The sequence below is a fragment of the Pristis pectinata genome, chromosome 38, assembly GCF_009764475.1.
Source record: "Pristis pectinata isolate sPriPec2 chromosome 38, sPriPec2.1.pri, whole genome shotgun sequence".
In the NCBI taxonomy this organism is placed as follows: domain Eukaryota; kingdom Metazoa; phylum Chordata; class Chondrichthyes; order Rhinopristiformes; family Pristidae; genus Pristis; species Pristis pectinata.
The window spans coordinates 2697005-2722425 of record NC_067441.1 but is presented as its reverse complement, the minus strand read 5'-3'; the positions used below and the strand labels follow the sequence as shown (position 1 = coordinate 2722425).

The window sequence follows — 25421 nt, the reverse complement described above, 5'->3', positions numbered from 1 at the left end:
GTTGAAGCTGTACTCGCCCAGGCAAGTGCAGAGTCTTCTGTCACACTCCTGACTTAAGCCTTGTAGAAGGTGGACAGGCTTTGGGGAGTTCGGAGGCGAGTTACTCACCACAGGATCCCCAGCCTCTGACCTGCTCTTGTAGCCACACGGTGTACATGGCTGCTCCAGGTCAGTTTCTGGCCAGTGGTAACCCGCATGATATTAACAGTGGGGAATTCAGTGGTGGTAATGCCATTGAACGTCAGGGGGTGATAGCTGGATTTTCTCTGGCTGGATATCATCATTGCCTGACACTTGTGTGGTGTGAATGTTTTTATTCTCGTTTAGCCTAGTGATGGCCATTCTAACACCTCATTCTTCCTTGGTTTATTTAAATGGTGTTTCCAACCCATTCTCCTTTTAATCCCAATTTTATCTTGTCTGAAAGCCCTCTAACCAGGAGGGTTTCCACTGAGCTTCCAGTTCTGCATTCCCTTAAACCAGGTTTGTGTTAGCTGCACCTGAGGGAATGTTTGATGAGACAATGCAGAGGGAGCTCTACTCTGTAACTGACCTGTGCTGTCCCGTCCCTGAGTGTTTGAGACTGTGGAGAGAGCTTGAATCTGTAGATAACCTGTGCCAGCACTGCCCTGGGATAGTGTATTCTCTGTGTCTAATCTATGTCATAGAGCAATACAGCACAGAAACAGGCCCTTTGGCCCAACCAGTCCATGCCAACCATGGCGACCAAACGTCCCAATTTCCTGCGTTCAGTCCATATCCCTCCAGGTCCCTCCCCTCTCAACCACTTCCTCTGGCAGCTCGTTCCACATACCACCCTCTGCATGGAAAAAATTGCCCCTCGGGTCCCCTTTAAATCTTTCCCCTCTCAACTTAAATCTGTGTCCCCCAGTTTTGGACTCCCCTACCCTGGGGAAAAGACTGTTACCGTCCACCTTATCCATGCCTCTCATAACTTTAAACACTTCTATAAGGTCACCCCTCATTCTCCTACGTTCCAAGGAATAAAGACCTTTCCTGGCCGATCTCTTCCTATAACTCAGGTCCTCGAGTCCTGGCAACATCCTCGTAAATCTCTGCTCTCTTTCCAGTTTAACCACGACTTTCCTACAACAGGGTGACCAAAACTGTACACGGTACTCTGAGTGCGGCCTCACCAACGACTTGTACAACTACAACATGATGTGATGTGATGTGACTTCTTTCCCCTCCATTTCCAGCTGACAGATGACGTGAAGAAAGACAAGGACAAAGAGCCAGACAGAACTGATAAGCTGGAGTCCACGGTGGTGCTGAAAAAGAAGGGTTTTGAAACGGAGCAGAAGGGGAGCAGTGATGATGAGGAAGAGGCGGACAGTGACGATGATGTGGTAGGTGTGGCTCGCTCTCCCATGGAGTTCATCTGCCACCGTCTTGTGTGGATCGGGCCAATGTTCCTACTTCAGGGCACGAGGACCAACCAACTGTCACAGGGACAGTGCAGGGGGAGCACCGCGATATTGCAGGGAGTGAAGTGACCAGCATTTGGGGGTCACAAGTCTTTTTCCCAGGGTAGGGAAGTCTAGAACTAGAGGGGTAGATTGAAGGTGAGAGGGGAACGACTTAAGGGGGACCTGAGGGGCAACTTGGTGGCGATATGGAACGAGCTGCCAGAGGAAATGGTAGAGGCAGGTACAACTGCAACGTTGAAAAGACATTTGGGTAGCTAGATGGATAGGAAAGGTTTAGAGGGATGTGGGCCAAACGCGGGCAAATGGGACTAGCTCGGGTAGATGGTGACAAGTTATCGGTATTGGTTTACTATTGTCACTTGTACTGAGGTGCAGTGGAAAACTTGTTTGCAAACCAATTGTACAGGTCAATTCATTACACAGTGCAGTTACATTGAGTTAGTACAGAGTGCATTGATGTAGTACAGGTAAGATCAATAACAGTACAGAGTAAAGTGTCACAGCTACAGAGAAAGTGCAGTGCAATAAGGTGCAAGGTCACAACAAGGTAGATCGTGAGGTCAGAGTCCATCTCATCGTATAAGGGAACCGTTCAATAGTCTTATCACAGTGGGGTAGAAACTGTCCTTAAGTCTGGTGGTACGTGCCCTCAGGCTCCTGTATCTTCTACCTGATGGAAGAGGAGAGAAGAGAGAATGCCCTGGGTGGGTGGGGTCTTTGATTATGCTGGCTGCTTCACCAAGACAGCAAGAGGTAAAGACAGAGTCCGAGGGGAGGCTGGTGTCTGGGATGCGCTGGCCTGTTTCCGTGCTGTGTAACTCCTTGGGAGAATGGTAAACTGACACTGCGTAACTCTCGTCCATTAGGTGAAGAAGGACGAGCTCCCCAAGCTGTCTAAGAAGAAGCTGCGGAGGTTGAATCGCTTGAGCGTGGCTGAGCTGAAGCAGGTATGTGGCATTTCACGGAGCGTGTGACAGGCAGGCGGACCTGTATGGTTCTGGTTGCTCTGCTGTGTGCTCGGTGGGTTGGATCCCTGTACGATTGCAGTCTGTATCTCCCTCTGCCTGTTGTAGACGGTGGGTGACTATAGCCCAACGTAAACACAGCAGTGTTGAACAACTTTGATTGCTGTTTCTGTTCGAAATAAAGGTCTGGTTGGGAGGGAGAGTAAAATCTGCAGATCGGGATGGAAAGTTGCATTGAATGAGTTTGTGTGAAGCGCTGGTGGCAGATGTAATGTGGCTAAACGTGAAGTCTTTCACTTTGAAGCTAAGAACAACCTCAAATATTTTAATGAACGAAACTCGTGGTTGGGTGCACAAAGTGACGTAGAAGCCCGGTGGAATCTCGGAGGTGGACACTAATGTTTTAGCTTCGCCAAGCTCAGCCCCTGGGCTGGACAATATCCTGCCTGGGGTAACTGCCTTCTGTTCCGGCCACCCTCTGGAAAGATGCATTGATCTGGAAGTGGTGCCGCACAGATTCACCAGAGCCCATACTGGGCCAAAAGAATTAAATTGCTTTAGTTTCCCTAAAGCACACCTGCGTCCCCTTTGAGTTTGGACTATTTGTGGCTGGGCACAGACTGAGTGTGACTCACCCTCCCATGGAGTTCATCTGCCACCGAGTCATGTGGTTCAGGCCAATGTTCCCAGTTTGTGAGTAGCTTTTGCTGTTTGGTTTTGCAAACCTGAGCCTTCCCAGGACTATTAACCCTTGTTACCTATTCCTCCAATTCCCCAGTTTATGTGCAGTTCCATTCTGGACAGACTACACCTACCAGTGTTTTTGTTTTTCCATAACTCCTCTCAAATTGATTTCGCATCCTGTTTTGCTTTAATCTCATCCTTTACTATTGAGGCTAAAGTTGCAACTCCCCCCTTCCCCACGCTCCCCTATCTTGTCTCTAATCACCGACACTGCATCATACACCCTGCAAACAGACCACAATGGTGGCAGATGCATCAAATCACTTGGCTTTATGCATTCAAATACAACAGGTTTAATTTAACCTTCTAACTATTTACCTTCTGACGCACCCATGTCATTACTGGTCTGTTAACAATAAGCTGTCTCTTCTGGTTGCAATTGGTTTGATTTTACCCTGGCTGATACTCTAGTCCTTTTCAGCATTCCCCTATGTGCACCCTCTCGGAACAGAGGGAGAGACAGCTTCCTCTTGTGGAGGAGTACAGATCACAGCCAGGTGTTCAGGAGTGCTGCCAGAAAGCACGTCTTCAGACCCAGGGTGGGGGGTCTTCCCTTTCCCAAGCTTGCCAAAGGAGGAATTGGGCAGCTTCTACCTCCTGAGGTCATTTAGAACCATAGAACACTACAGCACAGAAAACAGGCCATTTGGCCCTTCTAGTCTGTTCCGAAACCTTATTCTGCTAGTCCCACTTACCTGCACCCAGTCCATAACCTTTCAGACCTCTCCCGTCCATTTATCTATCCAATTTATCCCATATTTACCATGTCAGATGGCAGCCCATTCCACACTCCCACCACTCTGAGTGAAGAGGTCCCCCCAAACCTTTCCCCTTTCACCCTAAAGCCATGTACTGTTGTACTTATCTCTCCTAATCTAGGTGGAAAGAGCCTGCTCACATTTACTCTGTCTATACCCCTCATAGTTTTGTAAACCTCTATCAAATCTCCCCTTATTCTTCTACGCTCCAAGGAATAAAGCCCTAACCTGTTCAATCTTTCCCTGTAACTCAACTCCTGAAGACCCGGCAACATTCTAGTAAATCTCCTCTGCACTCTTTCAATCTTACTGATATCCTTCCTATAGTTAGGTGACCAGAACTGCGCACAATACTTCAAATTTGGCCTCACCAATGTCTCACCAATCCAGGTGGAAAGATTGGCCAATTTGGCCTCACCAATTTGGACCATCAATTCCGTGATAGCTCTCAGTACACTTCCATCATTACATTCTCCTACTTATTTCCCTGTAATCTGTTCTCCTTGGCGTCCATCAACTCTCCCTCTTCCTCCTCCCTGATTATCTTGCCACCCACCTGTACCTGGGGCACTTTATAGCAGCCAATTAACCTACCATTGGTGTCCTTGGAGGTTGATTTGGGTAGATTTAATGACGTAACCAGGGTGGATTAATTCGTGGGTGTTTATGAATGGATTAGTTACAGAACAAGCTTGAGAGGCCGAATGGCCTCCCCATTTCCTATTCCTTGAACAAGATACACAGTGGAAGGACAGAGTCACCGGCATGCTCGGACACAGGACTGGGCTAGACACAGGAAAGATGCTGAAGGATGCAGTTGAGTCGAGTCCTGTGTCTTGGTGCAACAGTGAATGTGCCTTTCCTGCTAATTTGGGGATGGGTGGCTCCTATTTGCTTGTAACCTGCACTCACCCTTAACCCAACCCTTGACCTGCAGCTGGTGGCTAGACCTGACGTGGTGGAGATGCACGATGTCACAGCGCACGACCCGAAGCTGCTCGTCCACCTGAAGGCCACCCGCAACTCGGTGCCCGTACCCCGGCACTGGTGCTTCAAGCGCAAGTATCTGCAGGGCAAGCGGGGTATCGAGAAACCCCCATTCGAGCTGCCAGAGTTCATCCGACGCACTGGCATCCAGGAGATGCGAGAAGCATTGCAAGAGAAGGTAAAGGCTTGTGTGTGTGTGTGGGGGTGTGTGTGTGTGGGGGTGTTATCTGTCTAATGAGGCTGTGCAGATGTTTAAAAAAACACGAAGTACCCTGTGGTTGAATAGCTGTTCTAACTCAAAACTGATAAGGAACAGGGCACTTGGTGTTTGGTTGTACCTTGTCTCCCCAGTCTGAAGTTTTGCGTGTGAAGTTGAGTTTATTGTCATATGCACAAGTGCATTAAAAAAAATTACTTCATTACGGGCACGTAGCATTAGACACAACATTCACAAGAGAAACATAAATTAGACATAACTTAAACAGCTTACAAGAAAGAATGTAATTAGGAAAAAGTCCATTTTAAGTGCAAGATGGTCATAGTGTTGCTAGACTGTAGTGATTAGGGTTGTGCCGGTTGGTTCAAGAACTGAATGGTTGAAGGGAAGTCGCTGTTCCTGAACCTGGTGGTGTGGGACTTCAGGCTTCTGTACCTCCTGCCCGATGGGAGCTGCGAGAAGATGGTGTGGCCCGGGTGATGTGGAACTTTGATAGATGTTGCCTTCTTAAGGCAACATCTCCTGTAGATACTCCCGATGGTGGGGAGGGATGTGCCCGTGATGTATTGGGCAGAGTCCACTACTCTCTGCAGCTTCTTACATTCCTGTGCATAACAAATTGCTGTACCAGACCCTGATGCAACCAGTCAGGATGCCTTCAACAGTACATCTGCAGAAGTTTGCTAGTGTTCGTGTGTGTGTTGTTCTCTGTCTAACGAGGCTGGGGTAGATATTTAAAAAGTGTGGCACACCCTGTGGTTGAATAGCTGTCCTATCACAACATTGGTAAGGAACAGGACACTTGGTGTTTGGTTGTACTTCCTCTCCCCAGTCTGAAGTTTTGCTTGTGGGAGTGAGGGAAGAGGGCGGTGGTTTCTTGGGATGAGATGGGTGCACTCACCATAGACGGGTGCAAGGTCTTTCGAAGGCAGGATAGGTTGCACAGAGTTGCCCGGGTGTTTACAGGAAGACCTCGGCGCGTTGGGCCAGGACTGCAGGGAGCTGCTAGACTTGGGGCTGAGCTTCCTTGCTCTTGGCATAGTGCTGACATTGTTAAATTCTTGACGTAAGGACAATTACATTGACCCTCTCTTCTCACTGCCACTTCACTAAGTAGAGACAGATACCATGCACCCAACTCTCCTTGCACAGCCACACACCCATACTGGGGAAATGCCAGTGAGCTGGGTGCCGATTGTGTCTCTGTAAGTAGCTCCCTCATCTGAGTCGGAAGCAGCAAACAATCCTCTGGAGGAACTCAGCAGGTCGAGCAGCATCTGTGGGCGAGAAAGGAATTGTCGTCCTTTCAAGTCGAGACCCTGCATCAGGTCTGGTGTCTCCGCTCCCCGACCCCTCCACAGATGTTGCTCGACCTGCTGAGTTCCTCCAGCAGATTGTTGCTCCAGATTCCAGCACCTGCTGTCTCTGGTGTCTCCTGAGTCAGAAGGTTGTGGATTCAATCCAGACTGATGCTCCCAATGGATAAAGGGGGCACTATCAGAGGGGGCAGTGCTGATGAAGCACCATGTTGTTGAGGGAAGGCAGCTCCCATTGGGTGTGGTTTGAAAATGGTAGGTAGGGAGATTTTGAATAGGGTAAGAAAGTTCTCGCTACAGACCTCTGCTCTGGGGTGGGTGCAAAAGCTCTGTTTCTGACTGAGTGTGTGCCGTGTCCCTGCAGGAGGAGCAGAAGACCATGAAGACCAAGATGAGGGAGAAGGTGCGCCCGAAAATGGGCAAAATAGACATCGACTACCAGAAGCTGCACGATGCCTTCTTCAAGTGGCAGACCAAGCCCAAACTGACCATCCATGGAGACCTGTATTACGAGGTGGGTGGCACAGATTGCTTTATCCTATTGCAACGTTCACTGTCTCTGGTTTTTGGGGGGGGGGGGGGGGGGGGGTGGCGCGGCATTGGTGAGTGGCGGAAGAGGATCAGTGAGCTAGTGAGTAATTTTTTTGCCCAGGTTCCATTCCGAGCCCATCCTGAATGAGCTCATCGATCACCACTGAGGACAGCACGGTTGGGGTTGGAGGAATTGGGGACGTGGATGTTGTAGACCCTGCTGTTGGATAGAAAGAGGGAATTTCTGGGGTGTGGACACTGGCCATTCGGCCCTTTGAGAGCGCTCTGTCATTCATTACCATCGTGGCTTATCATCGAAATCTGGGGTCTTGACATCCAGGGAAATGTCGACAATTCCTCTCCACCCCCAACAGATTTTCCTCGATCTGCTGAGTTCCTCCGGCAGATTATTTGTTGATCAAAATCTGTTCCCTTTCCTCCTTTCTCCCCATGTCTCTTGATCGCTTTAGCCCTGGGAACAGTATCTAACTCTTTCCTGTACAGTGACTGGCTTCAGATGCCTTTTGTATAGAGAATTCCACAGGTTCACCATTCTCTTAGAGAGGAAACTTCTTGTGTCTTCCCCTTTAGACCATGACCCCTGCTCCTGGACTCTCCCATCCTTGGGAACATCTTTCCTGCATCCAGCCTGTCCAGTCCCATTAGAATTTTGTAGGTTCCTACGAGGTCCCTGCTCATTCTTCTCAACTCTAGTAAATGCAAGTCCAGTTGTCCCAGTCTCTTGACTCATGAGTCCTACCATTGCAGGAATCAGTCTGGTGAACCTCAGCTGCACTCCCTCCATAGCAAGAACACCCTTCCTCAGATAGGGAGGTCAGAATTGCACACAGCACTCCGCTGTGTGCAATTCCAACAAGGCATTCTGTACAATTCCAACAAGGCATTCTTGCTCCTGTACTTGAATTCTCTCATGAGGCAGAGGAGCCTCATCACCTTTGACGTTTTGGTCCCCTTATTTATAAAAGGGGTTATACCAGCACTGGAGGCAATTCAAAAGGGATTCCAAGGATAAGAGTGACTAAGTTGGGTCTATATTCCTCTGAGTTTAACAGAATAAATAGTAATCTTATTCGAACGTATAAGGGTAGATGTTGAGATGTTTGCACTCAAGTGAGGAGACATGATTACAAGATAAAAGGGGTGACATTTAAAACTGAAATGTGCAGAATTTTCTTCTGAGAGCAGTGAACCTTGAATTCTCCACCCTAAACGGCTGTGGAATCAACATCACAAGGTGTTTAAGTAGGTAGACAAATTCTTGAAAGATCAAGGAATTGAGGTGTTATGGGGAACTGGCACAAGAGGAGTTGAGGCCAGCGTAGATCAGCCATGATCATATTGAATGTTGTGGCAGTCTTGAGGGGCTGAGTGGCCTTCTCCTATATTCTTAGTAGAGGTCCTCTTCCAGAGAAGACAACCTGGTGGTTGAGGTCCTGTTGACCTGGGGCTAAAGTTTACCCCTCAAACATTGCATGAAACAGATTTTTTTGGTCATTACCTCAATGCTGCTACATCGCCTCATACGCTGCCTACACTTGGAGGCATTTCCTCAGGTGTGCAGAAGCGGAGGTGGTGAAAGGTGTTTCTGTAAACCTTTCATTTACCATCAAAGTGGACCAGCGGAACTGTGTAATAAAAGGATTGCTTTGTATCTGCAGGCTAATCCAATGTAATCTAATCTGAGCCAGCGAGGATAATGGCCGATGCAACAAACATTTATGACGTCTCGGGTTTCTCTACTAACGTTATCAGTGTCTAATAGCAGTGCTAATCAATTTATTGCAGAAGCCTTGCTGAATTTGCACCCTTTCTGTGCCATCTCCACACTAGTTACTGGGTCTTGCACTGTATACATTGTAGAGCCAAGCTGCGCTCTCTGTCACTTAGAATTACACTTGTAAATTGGTACAAAATAAAGGTTCAATGTGGGTGACGCAGCTGCCTTGCAGTTCCAGTGACCCGGGTTCAATCCTGACCTCCGGCGCTGTCTGCGTGGAGTTTGCACGCTCTCCTTGTGACCGTGTGCATTTCTCCCGGGTGCTCTAGTTTTCTCCCATGTCCCTAAGAGGAGGTTAACTAGCTGCTGTAAATTGCCCCTGTTGTGTAGTTGAGGGGTAGAATCTGGGAGGAGTTAATGGGAATGTGGGGAGAATGGGTTCTGGGAATGGGATTACTTTGTCATCCAGTGTAGACTCAGGACTGAAGTGTGGATGGGGGGGTGTGGGGAAGGTGGGAAATAAGGGCTTGATGCAGGAGGGTCGGTGTCCGGAGGTTTAAGGATTAAATGTGATCAGCAAAAGAACCAGAGGGGAATGTTTACCCGCAGCGCGCTGTTGTGATCCGGGATATGCTGCCTGGAAGGGTGGTGGGAGCGGATTCAATGGTAACTGGATAAAGAGGCTGTGAAGGAGACCAGGATTGATTGGGCGACCCTCTCTAAAAGCTGGCACTGGTACGACGGGCTGAGTGACTACTCCTTGTGCTGCGAAGCAGCTGGTTAAAGTGAGCGAGCAATTGGGGTTTGGTTGTGGAGAGGAGGTCTCAGATTACCAGCGGAATTATTCAGAAACGCCTGCAGGGTCCTTCTCACCCACCACCCTCTGTCGCTAGCTGACCTCCATTGGCTCCTGGCTTGCTGTTCTTGGCCTTGGGTTCAAATACCTATCACTCTTTGCGTCTACCAACTTCTAAATTGGTTTATTATTGTCATGTATTGAGGTACAGTGGAAAAATTTCATTACAAGAGTACATCGAGGTAGTACAAGGGAAAATAACAGAATGCAGAATAGTGTTACAGTTACAGAGAGAGTGCAGTGTGGGCAGACAATAAGGTGCAAGGGCCACGACGAAGTAGATTGTGAGGTCAAGAGTCCATCTTATCGTACTAGGGGACTGTTCAATAGTCTTATAATAGCAGGGTAGAAGCTGTTCTTGAGCCTGGTGTTACATGCTTTCAGGCTTTTGTATCTTCTGCCCGATGGAAGGGGGGGGAGAAGAGAGAATGTCCGGAGTGGATGGGGTCTTTGATTATGTTGGCTGCTTTCCCAAGGCAGTGGGAAATGCAGACAGAGCCCATGGAGGGGAGGCTGGTTTCTGTAATGGATGGGCTGTGTCCACAACTCTCCGCAGTTTCTTGCTGTCACGGGCAGAGCAGTTGCCGTACCAAGCCGTGATGTATCAGGATAGGATGCTTTCCATGGTGCATCAATAAAAATTGGTGAGGGTCAAAGGGGACTAACTCAGTGTAACTGCACTGTGTAATGAGTTGACCTGTACAATTGGTATGCAAGACAAGTTTTTCACTGTACCTCGGTACAAGTGACAATAATAAACCCATACCAATACATGCCAAATTTCTTTAGTCTCATGAAGTAGCGTCTATCTTCTAACCTCCATCACCTACGACATTCAGAGTTCTCTGCTCCATTTCTGGCACCTTGAGCTTGCCCTGATTTCCCCATCACACCATCTTCAGCTGTGTGGGTCCTGACTCTGAAGTTCTTTTCCTAAACTCGTCTGCACCTCCTGCAGTTTATGAAACTTATTAGATGAACCTCGTTTTTTTTACTTGGTGTGAAGTGCATTTGGATGCTTTAAGCTGTTGAGTGTGTCTGTGTTTATGCTACTCCCTCCTGGTTTGTTGAACGCAGTTTCTTTGCTCATCCCAACAGGGAAAAGAGTTTGAGACCCGGCTCAAGGAGAAGAAGCCAGGAGACCTGTCGGATGAGCTGCGACTAGCTCTCGGAATGCCGGTGGGAGCTGTAAGTAAATTCCCTCGTTTCAGGAGAACTCCGTCTCCTTGCTTTGGAATAGGAGATTTCACCATTCAAGACGCCCATAGTGTGAACCCCAGAGCTATATGCAGATGTGCATAGATATAGGGGCTGACTCCAGATGTGTCACACAGATCCTAAATTTGGAAGGACACATTAAAAGGATGGAAGATGTGAATCTGGAATGTTATGGATGCTCCTGGAGTTTGCATTCGGATGGGGGTGTGATAGAGAATTCCTGATGGAACAAACTCCCCTACTAGAATTGCCTTGTGAACAGTGTGACCTGTAGCTCTCTATTAAAATGGACAGCAGGAGGGTGTTTCACTGCCTGCCTTCTTTCTCACTGGTGTTACAGAGCCAGGTTAGCAGTAGTAGCAGTTTGTCACTGGAACCAGTGGAAATCCTTGGACTTTCAGACCTCCAATCAGTTTATCGTCTTAGACACCAGGGTGCAATGAAATTCCTTGCTCACAGAGTAAACAGTAATAATAAATGCCTCAATAAATACAATGACAAGTGCAAAACAGAAAGGTACAAAGATTGTAGTGCAATCTGAAGTAGTGCATCTTGTCCAAATCTCTCAATTCTGTTGCCTCTGTTCAAATCCGTCTGTGGACTTCACTCGCCTGATCACTGAAACCTCTTTCATCCCTTGTTCTCTGTGCTGCTCCAATTCTCTCCTGATTTTATGCATCTCTACTTTGGACATGCCTGAAGCCAACCTTGTCTGTCTTGATACCTCCAAACTCCTGTTTAGATTCTTAAATTGGCCCCTCAGTCACATTTCCATCACTGGATTATTAGAAACCATCCTTCAGCTGTCTAGTTTCCCCATCTCTTTGCGAGATGCACCACCTGTCGCCCACCAAGTCCATGCCAACCATCAGCCCACCCACGTGTTAATCCTGGATTAATCCCAGTTTGGTCTCCCCACATTCCCATCAACACTCCCCAGGTTCTGTCACTCACTGACACACTCGGGGCAATTTACAGTGGCCGGTTAACGCACCAAACCTGCACGTCGTTGGGACGTGGGAGGGAGCCCAGGCAGCCATAGGGAGACCGTGCAAATTCGTCACCGATAGTGCCAGAGGTCGGCATCGAACCTGAGTCTCCGGAGCTGAGAGGCAGCAGCCCTACCCACTGTGCTGTCCCAACGACCTGCCATAGTATCTCCTCCTGACTGTACATCACTTTACACAATACCACAAGTCACTTTGCAGGAGCTTTTGTTACGTTAAAGATTCTGCAATAAGTGGCCGTTGTTGAATTGTTCTAACTTTGGTTATTTTACCTCAGAACTCGCACAAGGTCCCTCCGCCGTGGTTGATTGCCATGCAGAGATATGGCCCACCACCATCGTACCCCAACCTCAAAATTCCTGGTCTAAACTCTCCGATCCCAGAGGTACGTCCATCACACGAGACTCACGTGGATGGGGGATGCACAGGGTGGTTCATTGTGCTCGTGGGTGTGACAAGCCAGTGACTTGGCTGCTGGAGGAGTAAGTAAAGGGGGTGCCCCAGGGGTAGGAGGGTTGGGAACCAGGGGGCCATGGATTTGGAGGTGATTGACCAACAAGCTACATGGGACATGACATGATGGGCTCCTTGTGAAGTGTTGAACCTGTGTTGGTTCATGTTGTCATGTGTGTTCACGTGTTGGGATGGGTAGGGGTGTGTGGGGTAGATGGTGACCCAAGTCGGGATGGGCTTGAGACTACATTGGATGTGTTGGGATATGTGTGGTGGCTTATGTGGGAATGGGTGTTGGTCTATGTTGGATGTGTGATGGCCTGGATTGGTATGGGGGTAGGTCAATATTGCCTTGTATTGGCACAGATGGAGCCTTGTGTTGCCACATGTTGTACAGATGTGGATGTGTTGGGATGTGTGCGATGTGCAGATCCAGGTTGGTCTATATTGGCCAAGGGGTGTGTTGGGATGGGTGTGGGTCCGTATTGGCTTGTGTTGAGGTCAGTATGTGTTGGACAGGGCGTGGATCTTTGCCCTGTGTTGGGTGAGTGCGAGCTTGCGTTGGTGTGAATGGTGGCTTGTGTTTGTTAACCCAATGCTGCTTTTGTCCAACAACGCGTGTTGTCCCTTGGCAGAGCTGCTCCTTCGGGTACCACGCTGGAGGCTGGGGGAAGCCACCGGTTGATGAGACTGGAAAACCGTTGTACGGCGATGTGTTTGGAACAAATTCCCTGGAATTTCAGGCAAGTGAATCCGCCTTCCTGCTTCTTTAATCGCTCCCCAGGCCAGACTGCAGAGCCAGCCAGGATGTCAGTGTAAATGACAGCCACACAGCCTGACCAGAGCTGCAACGATTATTTTGATGAGAGCAGGGAAATTGTAATTGATATCCTGCTTCACGGGCTCCCAACTTCAAGGCAAACTGGCTTTCCGCTTGGTGGGGCTGCAGGGGTCAAATTCCGTCCCTTCCCTTGAGTTCAAGGGTTCAGCTGCTCCAGGGTTTGAAGAGGGTTCACAGTGGATCAAAAAAAATAATTTTTTCTGCTATTGGGTGGGGGGTGATTGCAGGAGAGGTTACAGCAAGGGAGTCGAACTGAAACCAGGCTGCTCGGGGGTAACCTCGGGAAGTCTCCGCACTGAAGAGGGGAAATCTGGAACCCTGTCCCCTGTAAAAAGCTGCCAAGGTTGACTGAAAATTTTCAAATAGACACATGCAGGAGGCTGGGTTTCAGGATATCAGGGGAGTTGAATCAAGTCATTGGAATTGAGATCCACGCTGACCATGATCCAGGAAAGCGAGGGGGGAAGAGGACCAGAAGGTACCGAAGTGTGGCAGAGAGGGTGGACCTTCGGACACGGTGGGACCAGTGTTGGAAGGTGTAAATACCTGGGATCCTGGCTGGGGCTGAACTGGGAGGGCTGGAAATAGAGCTGGAAGCCAAGATGGTGGAGAAGACAAGTGGCTTTGGGAGCGAGTCCAGGTGGGAATGTGGTGGGAGCAGTGAGACAGGGTCTCACAGAACTCCTTTGAAAGAGACCAGGAAAACTACTTCAAAGTGGGCACACCGTGAAGAGACAGCAGTGGAGTAATACAGGGGAGACCCAGGAGACAACCGATGCTGGAACCTGGAGCAACGCACAATCTGCTGGAGGAACTTGCAGGTCGAGCAGCATCTGTGGAGGGAAACGGACAGAGGACGCTTTGGGTTGAGCCGTTTTCATCTGGACGGCCGATCTTCTCGTTCCTCAGTCCATATGAAGTGTCTCGACCCGAAACGTCGACTGTCCACTTCCCTCCACAGATGCTGGCTGACCCAGCACCTGTCCATTCCCTCCAGCAGATTGTGTGTTGCTCCAGATTCCAGCATCTGCGGTTCCTGTGTCTCCATCTGACAGACGATCTAGTTGATTGGCAGAATAAGTTGGAGGGTCTGAGCAGCCTCTTCCCCTCGGTGTGTGATGACCACAGGTTGAGAGGGTTCCACTCTTTCTCTCCTCCAGGCAAAGACTGAGGAGGAGGAGCTGGATCGGACACCTTGGGGGGAGCTGGAGCCTTCCGATGAGGAATCCTCTGAAGAAGAGGAGGAAGAGGACGAGAGCGACGAAGATAAGCCAGATGACACCGGGTTCATCACACCGGCCGACAGGTAACCAGCTGGGGAGCAGGGAGGGGTGGCCTTGTTTAAATAGCGAGCAGGTTTTGCCTTGTGACTGTGGCTGTCTCTTCACCTTGCCCTTGTGGACCACACGTTTCTCCCGCTGGCTGGGACCTCCATTTACTTCCATCCCTGTCTGGTACCAGCCAGAGAGCGCTTAACCTCTCTCCTCACGGCCACGATGTTACTCTTGCGGAAATGAAAAACTCCCGGCAGCTCAGGCAGGATATGTGGAGAGGCAAACTCATCAATAACCCTCATCAGAACGGGGAAAGAGATCTTCTGCCACCATCTGCCGCTTGCCTACATGTTGAGTTGTGGACACATCTCAGTCTGTCACAGAAACCAGCAAGTGTAGCTCCGTCTACACTTCCCGCTGCCTCGGTAAAGCAGCCAATATAATCAAAGACCCCACCCACCCTGGACATTCTCCCTTCTCACCCCTTCCATCGGGTAGAAGATACAAAAGCCTGAAAGCACGTACCACCAGGCTCAAGGACAGCTTCTACCCCACTGTTATAAGACTATTGAACAGTCCCCGAGTACGATAAGATGGGCTCTTGACCTCACAATCTACCTCGCTGTGGCCCTTGCACCTTATTGTCTGCCTGCACTGCACTTTCTCTTTAACTGCAACACTTTATTCTGCATTCTGTTATTGTTTTCCCTTGTACTACCTCAATGCACTGTTGTAATGAAATGATCTGTATGGATGGCACGCAAAACAGATTTTCACTGTACCTGGGTACACATGACAATAGTAAACCAATTTACCGATGTTGAATATTAAATATTGGAAGGACCAATGGTGGTCCTTGTAACAAATTCTATTCTTTACCCACCAATTCTTCTTCTCCCTACTGCTGAGCTGTTCACTGTTGACCTGCTAGTTATGTGATTGCAGCTCCACAAAGACTGCCTCTGTAACGTCACTCGACCTGCCTTGGATCATCTGCTCCCCTCGTCCCTTCCTTTATTGTCTCCATTCTGACACCTGCCCGTCATCCTCTAATAACCTTAAGCCCAGCCCCACTCTCTCTGCTGCCCAGTGTCCTACCCCGCACCATCCCATCTGGCCCATTGATTCCCATTCTGGCAATCTGTAACTTCTCTATTAGTAATCAAACCCTTCCAGTGTTGCGCAGAACTTGCATGAGTGTTAGAGACACCCCTCTGCCAACCGTTGAAAGGTAAGCTTTGCAATTAAGAGTTTCAATAAAGCTACGTACAGGTATTCACAGTTTGATCAGATAATGTCCATCAAGGTGATCGGTCTCGGGTTCTGGTGTTGTTCCAGGGTCCAGCAAAGAGTTCAACCCTGTTTTCCCAAGACTCCTGTCCCTTCCATTCCCTCTGTCCTCCTCCAGTGAAATGGTATATCATGGATATTCCATGCAGGACCAATCCACTTTGACCAACTTTATCCCACTGCCGCTGGACTACTGGTTGTTACAGTATCGGGACTGAGCCAGTTGGATACAGAGGAGCGAAAAGTTGCTTGCTCCTGTCACTTATTCCCTGTGGGGTTTCCCGATCAACTCTCACCACAGTGGTATTTCACTGCTTTAACCCAAGCCTCTAGTTATCCCTTTATTGGCAGAGCAACAGCTAGTTCTTCTGTCTGCTCTTGGGGCCTGATATGCCACGGGAGATGTTTCAGAGCGAACCCATTCTGTCTTATCTCTCTATAACCTGATGACTGCTGTCTTGCACTTCATGATTTGGACCTCCTCGAGACCTTGAATCCCTGCCAAGCCAGGCAGCTCCCCAATGAGAATGTTACTTGACAGCAAAGTGCTTCTTATCTCAACGAGGTCTATTTATGAGTATTTCAGTTTAATGGCCACTGGCCTCTCAAAACAATTCATGATTCTGTGATCAATCGATACCTAGAGATTTGCTCTTTCAATTAAGTGTAATCAATTTCCCTGTATTTCCTTGGCATCCTCGGACAACCTCATGGAACATTAACCTTCCTTGTGTGTGGCAACGTCCAAGTGAAAACAGTCCATCCTGCTGCTCTGGATGGTTTTACTTTAACTCTTTGACTTCCACAGGTCTTGCCTTGCCTCTCCTCTGTCAGCGCAAGATCTCTATTCATCCCCTGAATTCCTTTTGCTCTAACACATCATTCTCCGCCACTTCTGCCATCTCCAAACGGGACCCCACCACCGAGCATATCTTCCCCCGCCCCTGCCCTTTTGCAGGGACCACTCTCTCCACTACTCCCTCGTTCACTCCTCTCCCCCACCCATCCCACTCCCACCCTGGGAACTTGCCACTGCCCTCGCCATAAGTGTAACACCTGCCCCTACACCACCTCCATCCAGGAACCCAAACAGTCCTTTCACGTGAGACTGAGATTTACCTGCACCTCCCCTAGTATCATCTACTGCATTCAGTGCTCCAAGTGTGGCCTCCTCTACATTGGTGAGACCAAATGCAGACTAGGTGACCGTTTCACAGAACACCTGCGCTCCGTCCGTAACCGCGATCTGCATCTCCCCGTTGCCAGTCACTTCAACTCCCCCTCCCACACTATCACTGATATCTCAGTCCTCGGCCTCCTCCACTGCCGGGAGAAGTCCAAATGCAAACTGGAGGAACAGCACCTCATTTTCTGTCTTGGAACCTTGCAGCCTAGTGACATGAGTATTGAATTCTTCCACTTTAAGTAACCCCCACACCACCACCTGCCCCTCCACACCCATCCATGCCTCTTTTCTTCCCTTTCATAGTCTGTCGTTTTTTTGACCCATACCCTGGTGGATCTGCTCTCCCCTCCTCCCCTGTACTGCCTATCACTATCTCTTACCTTCATCTACCCATCACCATCTCGTGCTCACCCCGTCTCCCCTCTTTTGTCCACCCGTCACTGCTCTGCTTTTCCCTCCTGTATATTGGGCTTCCCCTTATCCTATCTTCAGTCCTGAAGAAGGGTCCTGACCCGAAACGTTGACCGCCTGCTTTTCTCCACGGATGCTGCCTGGCCTGCTGAGTTCCTCCAGCATCATCGTGTTTTTCATCTAGATTCCAGCATCTGCAGTCCTTTGTTCCTCTGCTTTTTACTTTACCACTAGCAGCCATGCCTTCAGCAGCTCGGTGGACTAAACTCTGGAATTTTCTGCCCCACTTCCACCCCAAACACCTCCACCTTGTGCAAGTTGTTACCACTAAGCTAAGTGACCTGACCTAACGTGTGTAGGTGTCTGATGTTGTTTGCGAAAGGTTCCCCACAGATGCAAGTTGTTGCTGGTCTCCTGCGGGGTCTGACGTTGATCTAGTGTCTCATCTAAGAGGTGCCTTGTGAGTGAGAGCAGTTCCCTCTCAGACCCCGCATGTAGGTACGTGGGAGGAAACCGGAGCACCCAGGGGTGGGGGGAAACCCACACAAACTCCACACAGGGACAGAGGTTGGTATCGAACCCGGGTCTCTGGTGCTGTGAGGCAGTGGCTGTACCCGCTGCGCCACAGGGAGAGTTGGCCAGGATCGCGTTTCAAGTGCCCGTACTGGGAGCTCCAACAGAAGACCCGACTCGGCTGTGGGAGAGGGCCGACCGGGGAGCCACCGCCCCCCTGGTACAAGTGTGACTGATCGTGGTCTCTCCCTCTTTGTTTTGGCAGTGGCCTGATCACACCGGGAGGCTTCTCCTCTGTCCCAGCAGGAATGGAAACCCCAGAGCTCATTGAGCTGAGAAAGAAGAAGATTGAGGAAGCCATGGATGGGTAAGGGGGCGGCAGTGTCTGGGTCCCTGCGCTGCGATTGGCGGACTTGCTCAGTACCGGGAGACGTACCTTCATCCTGCGCTTGCTCTGTGAGGGCTGGCAAGCAGCAAGGTGTTGGTTTATCGGAGGAGCTTTGGGGGGTGGGGTGGCTGTGTGACTGTGGGGAGGGAGGGGGCTGTGTGTGGGCCTTGGGTGGAAGATGCTGAGTTACAGAGCATGGGATGGCCCAGCAGTGGATATGGTTTAGGGCAGTAGTTGGTGGGTCAAGATTGGGGGGTTGTGAAAGATGGGTGAGGGGAGAGGTGGGTTGGTGACTCTGGGTCAGAAGCACTGGTGTCAGGGGACATGAGGAGGTGACTTGGGAGAGAGGTGGGGTCAGGAGGAGGACGGGACAGGGGGCCGGTCTCGCGCGGCCCCGGGGAGTGAGGGGAGGTGACCCCAGCAGGGAGACCGCCTTCCCCGCGGACCAGCCACCGGTTTGACCGGGTGCCCGTTCCTCCCCCACAGTGGAGAGACGCCCCAGCTGTACATTCCAGTGCCGGAGAAGAGGGCAGCAACGATCGGCGGCGCGATGATGGGGTCCACGCATATCTACGACATGTCGGCGGTGAGTGACAGGGACGTGGTGCAGACACCTCGACCCACTGTGTGCGCCGACCATCCCCACCCGTCTACACGCTTGCCCTGATCCCATTCCAGTCTCCCCAAATCCCCGCCAACTCCCCCCAGATTCTGCCCCTCTCCCACACACTATTTACAGCGGCCAATTAACCCACCGACCTGCACGTCGTTGGGACTTGGGAGGAAACTGGAGCACCCGGGGGAAACCCACACGGACACGTCCCACACCCCTGATTGGGAGAGTTGGGATTTCCCCTGGAGCCACTCTTTATCCCTCGGCCAGCTTCCCCGACACAGACCCACTGTGTCGCCCTCTCATTGCTGTCTGTGGGAGCTTCCTGTGCACACATGACTGGCGGGGTTCCTGCATTCCCACAGCGGAGAGACCTGCAGAATCCTGATGTGATGAAACACAGCTCCCCAGGGAAGGCTTTATTGCTGTTTCAAGAGTTGTTCAACTTCCTAGGGCATGACAGGCACAATCCCCGGATGTCGTAGGGTCAGACCGCACAGAAACAGGCCCTTCGGCCCAACACGTCCATGCTGACCTTTTTGTCCATCTATACTAATCCCATTTGCCTGCATTAACCCTCTACACCTCGCCTATTTAAGTGCCTGGCTAAATGCCTCGTAGACACGGCGATTGTATCTGATTCCACCTCGTCCTCTGGCAGCACGTTCCAGATATCACCCACTCTCTGTGTATTTAAAAAAAAACTTACACACAACACTACGGCGAACTACAGGCCCTCCGGTCCACAATGTTGTGCCGACATATGTTTCCATTTTTTCCAAATCAAACTTTTAAAAATTCTTTGTCAACCAAGGTTCCCTAATTTTTCCTTCTCTGCCTTTCACCCTTACCAGAACGTGCACCGGAGTCTTACTGCCTCTCTTCCAAAAAAAAAAAATCCCACTTGTCCACTGCTGTTTCACCCTTAAGTATCCACTCCCAATCTACTTTCACCAGGTCCTCTCGTGCACTATTGAAATCAGCTTTTCACCATTTCAAGATTTTAAACTGAGGACCAACTTTATCCCTTTCCGTAAGGACCTCGAAACTTACAAAATCAAGCTCACTTTTCCCAAAATGTTCCCTGCCGACACAACCAGCAGGCCAGCCTCAGATCCTCTCTTTAGACCTCCTTCCTTTCACCTTAAACCTGTGCCGCCTTGCTTTTCATACCCTTGCCGTGAGGAGAAGGATTCTGACCACCTACCCTATCTGTGCCTCTTTTTATCAGCTCACCCCTCAGCCTCCTTCGCTCCAGGGAAAGCAAGCCCAACCTGTCCGATCTCTCCCTGTAATTAAGGTCCTCCAATCCAGGCAACGTCCTGGTGGAATCTCCTCTGCGCCCTCTCCAGCGCAATCGCACCCTTCGTGTAGTGTGTTGGCCAGAACTGCATTCAGTACACCAGGTGTGGTCTCACCAGTATCTTGTAAAGTTGCAACATCCCGTCCTAACTTTTATATTCTATTCCCTGACCTGTGAAGGCAAACATCCCATATACCACTTCATCACCCTATCCACCTGTGTGGCCACTTCCGGGGAACCTGTGGACTTGGACCCCAAGGTCCCTCTGTTCATCAACATTCCTACCATCTACTCCTTACCCCTATATGACTTTCTAAAATGCATCACCTTGCCCTTGTGGAGATTAACTTCTGTCTGCCAACACTCTGCCCAACTTTCTGTCTGCTCTGTATCCTGCTGTAGCCTTAGATAACATTCCTCACTATCCATAACACCGCCAATTTTCCTGTCATCCGCAAGCTTACGAATCGTACCGCCTATGTTCACATCCAAGTCATTAATGTGCATCACAAGCAGCAAAGGTCCCAGCACCGATTCCCGTGGGGCTTCCAAACAGAAAAACATTCTTCCACCACTACCCCTCTGCCTCCCATCTCCAAGCCGGTTTTGGATCCAATTAGCCAGGATCCCATGTGCCTTAACCTTGAGGACCAGTCGACCATTCAGAACCTTGTCACAACTACAGTACGACCTTCACCAGTGTTCTTTGTTATCTCAGTCAAATTAGTGAGAAGGGATTTTCCCTACACAAAGCCATGCAGACTATCCCTGATCATTCCCTGCCTTTCAAAACGTACGATAAATGCCGTCCCTTGGAATTTTCTCCCTATATTTCCCTACCGCAGACATGAGGCTCACTGGCCTGTAGTTACCTGGCTTATTCCTGCTACCTTTCTTAAAGCAACAACATTAGCTTTCCTTCAGCCTTCTGATACCTGTGGCTAATGAAGATATAAAAATCTCTGTCCACGCACCCCCCCCCCCCCCCCCCCACCCATCTCCCTTGTTTCCCGTTCCATTCTGGGATAGATCTCATCTGGCCCTGAGGATTTATTCACCCTAATGCATCCCAAGGTGTATAACACCTCCACCACCTTTATACTGGCCTGCTCCAGGCTATCAATGTATCTCTCCCTGAACTCGCTCTCCTCCATGTCCTTCTCCTCAGTGAACACAGTTGAGGAGTATTCATTTAGGACCTTGCCTGTGTCCCCTGGCTCCCAAATTACCTACCACTTTGGTCCCAAAGGCAGTTCACTCTTAGAACACAGAACAGTCCAGCACAGGAACAGGCCCTTCAGCCCACAATGTCTGTGCCAAACCTGATGCCAAATTCAACTAAATCTCTTCTGCCTGCACATTGGTCCGTATCTTTCCATTCCCTGCATATTCATGTGTCTATCTAACGGCCTTTTAAACCCCTCTATCGTATCTGCTTCCACCACTGACCCTGGCAGCCCGTTCCAGGCACCCACCGCTCTCTGTGTATAGATTTAAAACAAAACTTGGCACACACATCACCTTTTAAATTTTCCTCTCATTTTAAATGCATGTCCTCTGGTACTTGACATTTCTACCCTGGGAAAAGATTCTGACTGACTACCCTATCCAAGATATAAGATCACGAGGGGCGTAGACAGGGTGAAAGCACAGTCTTTTCCCCAGGGAGGGGGTGCTAAAAACAAGAGGGCAGAGGTTTAAGATCAGCGGCAAGAGATTTAAAAGGGACATCAGGGCAGCTTCACGCAAAGGGTGGGGCGTATTTGGAATGAGCTGCCAGAAACAGTGGTTGAGGCGGGCACATCAGCAACATTTAAAAGCCGTCTAGATAAGTCCAGGGATAGGAGAGGTTTTGGGCTATGGACCAAATGTGGGCAGATGGGACCGACTCGCTGGGCAACACAGTCGGCATGGACGAGTTTCCATGCTGTATGACTCTTATAATTTTATAAACCTCGATCAGGTCTCCCCTCAGCCTCTGCCGCTCCCGAGAAAACAACCCAAGTTTGTCCAACCTCTTCTCATAGATAATACTCTCTAATCCAGGCAGCATCCTGATGAACCTCTTCTGCACCCTCACCAAAGCCCCCACACCCTTCCTGTAACGGGGTGACCAGAAATGCACACAATACTTCAAGTACTCTTTCCCTGTCTCCCCTCTTGCTCCTAATATACTTGTAGAATGATTTGGAATTCTCAATCTTACCTGCCAAGGATATTTTATGGCCACTTTTAACCCTTTTCTTAAACACTCTCCTATACCCTTGATATTCCTCGAGTGACTGGCTCTGCCTTATACCTGTTGTATGCTTTTTTTTGGTTCCCTGATCAAACCTTTGATAACTTATGCCTTTCAAACTTCTCTGATCTCGCCTTCCAAGCTTTCTTAACTTGCTATGTGTTTGTGTTTTGTTTATTTGAGGTCAGCATGCATTCACTGTGCCTTTTGTTCTGACTTGGCTGTGTGCTATTTTTGTTTCTTTTTGTAGGTCATGGATAGGGCAAGCTTCACCCGTGTCCTTTGAGGCACCGTGTGTGGTGATGTTTCTGGAGAGCATCGTCCTTTCCTTTCCCTCTCCCAATTCTGGTGGATTAGTGGTCCCTTAATGGGGTGTGGCTGTTGGGAGCGCAGGCTGGGTTAGTGGGAATAGAGTGGGACAGAGCCACGTTGCTCCCATCTCAGCCGGCGTGGGAAGGGAGAATGCATGCAGATCCCGAAATATTCCCACTGAGATCCCAGAGTTGTAACCGGCTGAGGTCCGAGGAGAAACGGACCATTTGGCCCACAATCCCCTGCACCCCGCCCCCAGGGCACAGTGGGGTGTCTGAAAAGCCAAAATGCCGCAGAGGCTGGAAAACCCGAAATAAATCTCGGATGTACGGATGCTGTCCAACCTGGTGAATGTTCCCGGATTTTATCCCTGTGGGGGGAAATACCCTACCTTCTCCCCTCTGCCCTGCACCAGCCAGCGCGTTGTGAGTGGTGAGAAAACCAACTCGATGGGTCTCAAAAAGCTCTGAACACAGTCTGGCAGTAAATGATTTTATTTACAAAAGACAAGCGTGGGGAAATGGTAATGAGGATAACGCGGCACAGTTTATAGCGAGTGTGGGGAAATCGCACCTGGGATAAAACACACACACACACACACACACACACACACACACACACACACACACACACACACACACACACACCACGAACTAGGTACATACAATCAAGGAAAAACAATACGATACCTGCCACCCCTTTGAGTCAAGGCACAGCTCTATACTACTAGGGACACTAACTAAAACACTCGCAACCCTTTAACAGCGCACACCTCACCAACGATCTCTCCAGTGCCGTTCCACGGTACTTGGCCTGGAGTGAAGCAGGGTGGTCCCTCGAAGATGGCAAAGAGAGGGAGCTGAGCACGTGTGGCGCCCTTTATAGTGCTGGAGGGTCCAGCCCAGTTAATTTACAGGGGGCCAATGGCTCAGTGCCAGCAAGGACTAATCGATTACAAAGGCCAATGGCCCAAGGCCAAGTACAAAGGTACTAAAGGGGCCAGTAGTCAGGTGTGTGCCGATGGGTGGGGCGGGGCCAAACCTCGATTGGCAGTGGTGTGTCTTTCGACCAGGTAGTAGGCAGTGCTGTCACGTGACACCCCCGGCCCTCCACAATACACAGCGCCTCACTGTGCCACTCACTGTGTGTGTCCCTCTCCCCCCCCCCAACCACAGGTGATGAGTCGGAAAGGTCCTGCCCCAGAGACCCAGGGCATCGAGGTGGCCCTGGCCCCTGAGGAGCTGGAGCTCGACCCCATGGCCATGACCCAGAAGTACGAGGAGCGGGTTCGGGAACAGCAGGCACAGGTGGAGAAGGAGGACTTCAGCGACATGGTGGCGGAGCACGCGGCCAAGCAGAAGGTAAGGACGTCACCCTCCTCCCGCAGTCTTTCGGCAGTCCCTCCCTGTGCAAGTAAACAAGGAGTTTACTGTCAAGTGCACGTCCATGTTTGCAGCAGCATCACAGGCACAGAGCATCAGATAAGCAGCATTCACAAGAAAAACAAATTAAATATAAATTATCCACTTTTTTTTACAAGAGAGAACACAAATGGAACGAAAACAGTCCATTTTAGTGCAAAGTGGTCACAATGTAAGATCAGATTTCTTTATTAGTCACGTGTACATCGAAACACACAGTGAAATGCATCTTTTGTGTAGTGTGTTCTGGGGGCAGCCCACAAGTGTCGCCACGCTTCCGGCGCCAATGTAGCATGCCCACAACTTCCTAACCCGTACGTCTTTGGAATGTGGGCGGAAACTGGAGCACCCGGAGGAAACCCACACGGACACTGGGAGAGAACGTACAAGCTCCTTCCAGCGGCCAGAATCGAACCCGGGTCACTGGCGCTGTAAAGCGTTATGCTGACTGCTACACTACCATGCCTGCCATGTTGCTGAACTGTAGTGATTAGGGTTGTGCCGGTTGAAGGGAAGTCGCTGTTCCTGAACCTGGTGGTGTGGGGACTTCAGGCTTCTGTACCTCCTGCCCGATGGGAGCTGTGAGAAGATGGCACGGCCTGGATGGTGGGGATCTTTGATGACGAATGTTGCCTTCTTGAGGCAGCGCCTCCTGTAGATACTCCCGATGGTGGGGAGGGATGTGCCCGTGATGTATTGGGCTGAGTCCACCGCCCTCAGCAGCTTCTTGCGTTCCTGCTCATTCAAATTGCTGTACCAGACCGTGATGCAACCAGTCAGTCATGGCTGATCCGGCGGCAACAAGCTTGATGGGCTGAATGGCCTTGACCTGTTCGTGTATTACAGGCAGGGTTGATTACAGGTGGCCCCCACATTCCTGCTGCTCAGGTAACAGAAATTCACCCTTATAGAATTCACAAATCACTATGAAGAAATTTGACCTGCAGAATATAATTTTCTGTAAAGGAATTTGTGGAAATAAGTTTTTTTTTCCCCAACTCGCATTTCTTGATGGATTCACGTTACGGAAAATCAGGATATGAGCTGTTTCCTTGGAATGCAACCCAACCCCCTGTAAAGTGGGAGTCGTCAGCAGCCCCTTTATTTGTACCAGCAGTATATCACCAAGGAATCTCTCCCCTGCTCGGTGAGAGACCTGTTGCCTTGCTAATGTCGGTGGTGGGGGGTTGACTCGGGACAGATTGGCATGGCCTGTGGAATTCAGGGCTCCAGCCCAGAGTGACTCCCCCCTCCTGAGAGGTGTGGCTCCTTCAACTGGGATTAACCCTCCCTCTGCCACTACAACCACCAACTCTGTAGCAGTGTTGGCCGTCCTCGTGCCTGTGTGTACAGGGACCTGTGGCCAAAAGCTAGCTCCCCCTTCACCGA

The 25421-nt window shown here is 50.0% G+C and overlaps 1 protein-coding gene across 6 annotated transcripts in view; it reads left to right on the top strand.

The window, feature by feature from the left end:
• sf3b2 (splicing factor 3b, subunit 2) overlaps positions 1–25421 on the top strand; it is a 113587-nt gene that overhangs the window by 27532 nt on the left and 60634 nt on the right. For 3 of the 6 annotated variants that reach the window (XM_052045132.1, XM_052045134.1, XM_052045129.1), the window contains 11 exons: positions 1221–1370; positions 2318–2398; positions 4856–5083; positions 6803–6952; positions 10662–10751; positions 12066–12173; positions 12877–12984; positions 14243–14388; positions 18022–18123; positions 18631–18730; positions 23787–23972. In XM_052045132.1, the coding sequence (XP_051901092.1) occupies positions 1221–1370; positions 2318–2398; positions 4856–5083; positions 6803–6952; positions 10662–10751; positions 12066–12173; positions 12877–12984; positions 14243–14388; positions 18022–18123; positions 18631–18730; positions 23787–23972 (1449 nt within the window). The remainder of the gene's footprint in view (positions 1–1220; positions 1371–2317; positions 2399–4855; positions 5084–6802; positions 6953–10661; positions 10752–12065; positions 12174–12876; positions 12985–14242; positions 14389–18021; positions 18124–18630; positions 18731–23786; positions 23973–25421) is intronic. The other 3 variants (XM_052045130.1, XM_052045131.1, XM_052045133.1) reach the window with 3 other exon arrangements.